This window comes from Nematolebias whitei, chromosome 3, assembly GCF_014905685.2.
Source record: "Nematolebias whitei isolate Nwh7 chromosome 3, NemWhi1, whole genome shotgun sequence".
NCBI lineage: Eukaryota > Metazoa > Chordata > Actinopteri > Cyprinodontiformes > Rivulidae > Nematolebias > Nematolebias whitei.
This window is the reverse complement of record NC_056500.1, coordinates 23,889,189-23,896,621: the sequence shown is the minus strand read 5'-3', so window position 1 is coordinate 23,896,621 and position 7,433 is coordinate 23,889,189. Positions and strand designations below refer to the sequence as shown.

Here is a 7,433-nt window from a genome sequence, read left to right as displayed (position 1 = left end):
CCCCCCCTCCCCCCCCAACATTATTCTTACCTGGACGTACAGAGGCTTTCTGAGGACCCCCCATGGAAACAGAGCCTTTGCCATGGCAGGCGCAGAACATCTGCCTGCAGCTGTGGATGGATCGGTGCTCAGTCCACATCAGACAGCACCCCCAGAGCTGACCGTGGGGGGAAACACAGAATAAAATAATCCGGGAATAGGTGAGCTGCAGGAACACGAGCCATGACTGCTGCTGCTGTGAGGGTGTGCGTGTGTGAGGGGGTGGGTGGGTGGGGGGGCACCTCAGTCCAACCTCTGCTGTTTCATGGAGGTCCAGCTCACTGAGTGTCGGCTCTTTTTATGCTTTTCATGTTCTTTTTCAAACAGAAATGGCTCAAATGTTCTATGTTCTATGTTCTGTTGCTGTTTTATTTTTTATTTTTATTGCTTTAAAGCTTTATTAAACTTCTGTTTGTGACCACGTGATGAAATGATTAATATACAGAGGCTGCTGTGTATGGAAGAAGATTCGAGCCACAGTTTTTTATTCCAAGTCAAAAAGTCAAAGTTTTTGTATTTGTCATACGCACCACAAGTGGTACATGTGGTGGAACAAAATTGTGTAACACAGGGTCCCAGTTACATCCAACAAACATATAAAATGTAAAAGAAAAAAAACAGTAATAAGTTCTAAGATATGAACTAAGAAAAACGTTAAACTAAAAATACATTAAGCACAACTAGTATTAAAAACAATACACTGAACAGCAGCAGCACGAACATGAGTCTGTGTGAGCAGATGAGTTCAAATGAACACAGCAGCATGAAATAAATCAGCAGCATGATGTGATTTTTTTTTTCACAGTGATTATCCTGTTTACTCTCAAAATTGTGACATTAAAATGTCTGGTGGCTTGTGTATCCTACAAATATAAAAGGTGGAGGAAAACATCTTAATAAAGTAAGTTTGCTTCAGGTGCTCCCTTCTTCGGGGGCGTCACATGCGAGCAAACTCGCATTAAAGATTTGGCACTTGTTTTACTCCGGATGCCCTTCCTGATGCAACCTGAACTTGAACCTGCACCCTCAGGATTACAAAACCATATACTGACCACCAGCCGTTAAGAGTTCTCCAGACTTTTTCAACTAGAAGAATGGCATCTTTCTTTTGCAAATTACGTCACCATGGCAACTTAAAATGCTATAAGTAATAGCGCACATCACGGTGCCAAGCCGGTCGTCTTGACATAAAATTTGTGAGGGTACACATTGCGGTTCGGTCCGCATTAAAGCTGAAGGAAGAGTGAGACACTTTTCAACTTCATTTAACATTTAATTATCCAGGTTAGTCTCATTGAGTCACAACTCATTTTCAAGAGAGACCTGCTTTAGACAACACCACAGATAAGGTGCACACAACAATAAACGACAACAGAATGCCAATAAAGTAAAAATAATAAGCAGTGTTATAAAACAAAATCAAATCAAGATGCCATACAAAACTAGGTAAAATACTAAAAAAAAAAAAAAAAAAGGAACATGTTTGCTCAGATTTTTCTATTGAATTTATCAGTTAATCCCATAAAGAGGTCAACGTGGACAGCTTCTGGTCTTTTTGTGAGGTGTTCCAGATTACAGCAGCAGATAACATGTGGCTGCCTTCAGGCAGGCCCCAATTATTAATGTCTGACTGTGGCCATACGCCGAGATGGGTGGAAGGAAGGGGCCTGTCTGCTCCCACTCCTCCACACGTCATCCTGTTTTATTTGGCTTGTTCGAAACCCTGAAGGATCAGCTGAAATACAGAGAATAGAGAAAGTGCCACGCTGATTCAAAACACCACCTGATGTCGAAGCACTGAGGCAGAGAGGAGATTAAAGCTGAGCACGAGCAGCACATACTGTTCCGACACTTTTTTTCCAGCAGGCCTGCCGTTCATCCATTATGTATGATTATACAGCTTCCCCTCAGAGGTTGCCACTTAATGGGCAGGTGTACAGACAAGATGAAGTCCTGAAACAAAGGATGGAGGGCTCATGAGGAGACATTTAGTCAAATATCCCTGAAGGGTGTAATAACAGTACTGAATAATGCACAGAAAGAACTGTGTTCTGAAATAGGAGCACCAAACAGAACGGCCCGCTCCTTCCACCACACTCTGGTGGAAAACACCATCTGCACAAACACAGCCGATCTAACACTGCACAGTTCACACAGAACAATAAGAACCTCGGTACATAACACTGAATAAAATAGTCATAATTTCTTCAAGGCATGAAAATCGTCCGCTGCCTTTCATGCCAGGGTTGTAGACTGAGATGTTCTTAGGTGGAGGAAGGGTGATGCTATTTTGGTCAAACATGACATGTGGCTCGACATTCAGGTACAGATATACAGTATTTTGTTTATGGAACAAACATACAATCACACACATATAGACACAAGTAACATTTTATTAAAATGCCAGTAAATCCATTAATATTCCAAAGTTGGATATTTAAATTTCTAATTTCCCATCAACATAAAGCTAATTGGCAGCTAGGCCTACATATCTTAGATCTACATATCTACAAGATCTACATATCTACAAGATCTACATATCTTAGATCTACATATCTTAGATCTACATATCTACAAGGTCTACATATCTTAGATCTACATATCTTAGATCTACATATCTACAAGATCTACATATCTTAGATCCTTATATACTGTTTCCCTTTACACGTTGTATTTTTGCTATTGTTGGATGTAACTGGGACCTTGAATTCACAGTTTTGTTCCACCACATGTACCACATACTTGAACTTGAATGTATGTCTGTGTTTAAACAATATAAAGGGGTGATTAAATAAAAAAAATAAAATAAAGTTTTACCCTCGTCATAAAGTTTTGATCATTTTCTTTGTCCTAACATGTAAAAACAAATGTCAACAATTTATTATAAACATTCCATCTCATGTTATAGCAACTATATTTTTATAGGAAATATTTAAACACCAGTTGTTACCTTTATTTCATGTTTATTCAAACGCGTTTTGAAGCTCTGTATTTTTTTTATTGAGATAAGATGCAGAAACGGCTTCTTTTCATTGTAAGAGACGCCAGTTCCACGCCTGCCTTTAGACTCTGTGATGAAAAACACAACAACACTGTCTCTGCAAACACTGCTGGCCTGACCCTGCACAGCTCACGACATATAGCTCTGAATCAATAACGCCACAAGAACACAGGATTACTTTGGTCCGAGGGGACTGTTTTCTTCTTTTAAACAATATCTTTATAGAATTTTTAAATTACAGAACAAGCAAGTGATAGTACCTTAATGCAATTAAATTATCATTACACATCATAATCCCGGTCTCTCATTTAAATGAGCCCTCGAGGCTCAATGGGATTAACCTGTCTAAATAAAGGTTGAATGAAAATATTGTATTTCTTGAAAATATAATCCTTTACGTCTAATATAAGTAAGTTGTTCCAGTAATATACACAATGTCATCTCCTTCATCCACATATGATTTGAGGGTACATCCATTTTCTTCCAGTACAAAGATATTAACTGTGTGGCCTGCAGGAGTACAAAGTCAGTCAAGTTTTACTGTCCGGAGCTAAAACCACAGTCCACAGTTGGGGTGACTCATGTCCAATAATCTGACACCTCAAACAAGAAAATGGCCATCATTCAGTCAACTTTACAGATATTGTGCTCAACTTTAGTGTAGTTGTTGCAGAATCAGACACATCTCAAGTGCTTCTCGTTGCACACCCTCTTTACTTAAAGTGTTAGCATCAACTCTTGCAGTTAAACTTGTCTGTTAGCAAAATTTCTCACAGACTACTGGGTGGATTTTAATGAACCAATCCGAAAGCAACCATCAGATGCACATCTACAACTGAATAACTTTTGGAGTTAATCCAGTTAATATAGCTGCCACTGTTAATCCATGTTTGCCAACATAAAATGGTTATAACTGTCAGTTTTACAGATATTAAGCTAAATTTTGGTGTGGAACAGCTACAGTCTTCGTCTAAAACTGCTGTGAATGGTGGCAGGATGAATGGTGGCAGGCCACATGCTTTCCTTCAAGGGATGCTTTATTTAATGACAAATGCATCAGTAAATTAAAAATAAACCCAGAACATCTGCTTGTGGAGGCCTCAGTTTCTGGATTTCAGTGGAACTAGTTTCTCTCCCGCCTCGTCAGGAAGCTGAGTTGGCCTAGAAAAGTGTGACGCCTGTAGCAGTCTCCTGGGCCCGCCCGTCTCTTCTTCCTGACAGGGGTTGTCTCTGACTGCAGCGGAGATTAAAAAAAAAAAATCTTCTGCTTATTTTAGAATAACAAACAGCTGCAGATGAGTAAAAACTGATAATGTAAAAAAAAAGTCTTGTATGGTGTGTTCCCTCTCCACCAACCAGAGTTCATGTTCTGATGCAGATTTTCTGATGCGTGACTCCTTCAGTGTGGGTGTCTCTTTATTTTTGTCCTCTGCTGAGAGGTGAAGGTGGTGCAGCAACATATCGTGTGTGAAAGTGAGTGTGTGTTTGTGGGGCTGAATTTTCACGAAATATTCAGAGAATGATCGTGCATCATGAACATGTATAACTTAGTTCCCAGTTCAATATTGCATTATCCCCTTCAAAGCCCTCAACAAGCTCACCCCTCTGTATCCCACAGAACTCAATAACACACCCAACTGCACTCTCAGGTCCTCCTCCACCCGATTCACCCAACCACCTGCTCGTCTGATCACGATGGACTCAAGAGCATTCGGTTTCTCAGCATCCCACCTCTGGAACTCTTTCAAATGGTAATGGCTCAAATGTTTCCTATGTTGTTCTATTGCTGGCTTTTGTATTTTTTGCTTTAAAGCCTTATTTGAAAAACAGTCACTAGGGAGCGCAAGCCAGTGTATCTCTTGTGCTGGTCCCAAGCCTGGGTAAATGGTGAAGGTTTGTCAGGAAAGGCATCCAACGTAAAACACTTTTTTGCCAAAACTATAATTCGAGTTGTTCGAGACTGAAGAAGTCTTTCGGGTGAAAGACGAAACGTTTCTACATTTTTTTTGTTTGTTTTTTTTGAACATCCACAGGACCTGACTTAACTCTTTTAGATTTTTCTACCTGGATTATTGATCATGCATGAGGATATAATTTGAGTTCATCAAAGCGACACCATACTGGATTGGTCAAGATCCGGGTTAACAACAACTGCCACCGGTGCTGTTGACCATCATGGTGGCACTGGAAATTGTACTACTATTAGTTGAAGACCACGAGGAGGGAAACATGTCAGTAGACAGAGGGAGAAGAGGAAAGTCAAGATTGTAGGACTGATGGTTGCAAATCTAAATGTGGGGACAATGACAGGCAAAGGTAGAGAGCTGGCTGACATGATGCAGAGAAGGAAGGTAGATGGTTTATGTGTCCAAGAGGCCAAGTGGAAGGACAGTAAGGCTCACAGTATTGGAGCAGGATTTAAACTGTTTTACCATGGTGTGGATAGAAAGAGAAATGGAGTAGAGGTGGTCCTGAAGGAGGAGTTGGCAAAGACTGTAGTAGAGGTGAAAAGAGTGCCGATAGGGGGATGTGTTTGAAGGCAGAAGTAGAAGGTCTGATGCTAAACTTTGGCAGTGTTTTTGCTCCACAGGTTGGATGTGATGTCGAGGAAAAAGATACATTTTGGAAGGATCTGGATGAAGTGGTAGAGAGTATTCCCAGGGAGGAAGGAGTGTGATCAGAGCAGACCTGAGTGGACATGTTGGTGAAGAAGGCAGAGGGGATGAGGGAGAAGTCTGAGATTGTCATCATTGTATGTTTCCATACAATGGTGAAATTAGTTCTCTGCATTTAACCCATCACACGTGAGATACACCCAGGTGGAGCAGTGGGCAGCTATGTAAGTGCCTGGGGAGCAATTGGGGATTGGGTGTCTTGCTCAGAGACACCACATGTGGGAATGGCTTGGAGTCGAACCCCGACTTTCTGGTCCCCAGTCGGCTGCCCTACCTCTACCCCATCTTTGCCTCGGCAAGGGGCTGGGAAAAGTGATGGGTTGGTTTGGTGTCAAGGAAAGAAACCAAGAAGGACAGATATATCTATGATGGGATGTATATCTTTACTCATGTGGACATCTCAGTGCGAGTCCGCTCTGTTCGCCACAAGTGGTTAAGGCAAAATTTCTGTCGTAATCTTTCCCTTATTTCTTTTCCTGCCACGACAGCTGGCATGTCCATTGTTTCCGCCACAATCGGTAAAGCAAAAGGGCAAGTTCAATGTAACGCCGCTGGACTGCATCCTAGACTGTTGGACTTTGGGGGACTGACAACTTCAAGGTCTTACTCAACATTCTGTTGTTTTCACAACAGTCAAGGCAGTTCTGCCCAGGAATTTAATCCTGTCAGACCGAAGGTCCCCCTCGGACTCTTCAGACCAAGCCAGTATCTCCAGTGTTTCAGAAAGTTAACTCTTCTGACATGGAATCCTTCATCCAGTCAGTCTGTTGGCTTCGGTACTGATTTTCTGAACCAAACAGCACCGTCTGAACCCCTTAATTAATACGCATTCCTTGTTTGAAACCTCAGCAGGTCAGTTTGGAATCAAAGTCCGCTGGTTCCCAGTGGTGACGATCACAAACTCTTGCAGCCAGCCACTCGTCTCTCTGCAATACAGTGAAGGTTGAGAGATGGAGGTTTCCATTCTAGGCTGATCAGACATCTGACTTGGGGTCTGGACAGCCACCCGAGGGACCCTGCTCGCAGCGCCAAAACTGTCAAGGGAAAAAAAGAGATCCCCAAAACATTTGAGTGCAGACTTCAACAGATTTATTACAAAGCTTTGGAGAACAGCCAGCAATCACAGAAGATCAATGCATTTACAAGTACAACATATCAATACCTTCACCGGTCTGAGGTTCTGACCCGTTCTGACGTCCTGAACAGACAAAAAAACATTTTTGTAGAGACATACAGCCCCCAGCACCTCCCCGCCCTGTCCAGCTTTATCAGAACCCAGCTGCAGTCAGAGGGAGCAATCTGGGAGGCCAGCAACTCTCAAGGGAAGACATCACTGTAATCACATCAATCAGACCTTGAGGATAATAGAATTATCTCTTGCTGTCCCTTTACTGACCGGTCACATGAAGACTGATTATTGCATAGAGTAAGGATCGTGGAACATTTTAATCTCATTCACAAGAAGTGTAAAAGAGCAGTAAAAATTATGGCGCATGGTGAGTGCAAATAATACTTGACAGCAGAAATATAGAAAATTCTCAAGGGTTTACAAACATTCAAGCACCACTGTACCTCAGAAACGTACAGCTGTGAGCTAAGCTCTGAGGTTTGTCGACTGTGGTTTTTTTTTTTTTGTCCAGGTCTAATATTAGTCGCTTTGTTCCTGTCCCATGATAAAGTACAAACAAGGTTCAGATATACATTTTAAAAAGTTATAA

General features: G+C 41.7%; 1 protein-coding gene across 3 annotated transcripts in view; it reads right to left on the bottom strand.

The window, feature by feature from the left end:
• Positions 1-84, bottom strand: part of LOC119407873 (divergent protein kinase domain 1A) — a 9,940-nt gene extending 9,856 nt beyond the window's left edge. For all 3 annotated transcript variants that reach the window (XM_037674699.1, XM_037674701.1, XM_037674700.1), the window contains exon 1: positions 31-84. In XM_037674699.1, the coding sequence (XP_037530627.1) occupies positions 31-84 (54 nt within the window). The remainder of the gene's footprint in view (positions 1-30) is intronic.
• Positions 85-7,433: the final 7,349 nt, after the last annotated feature.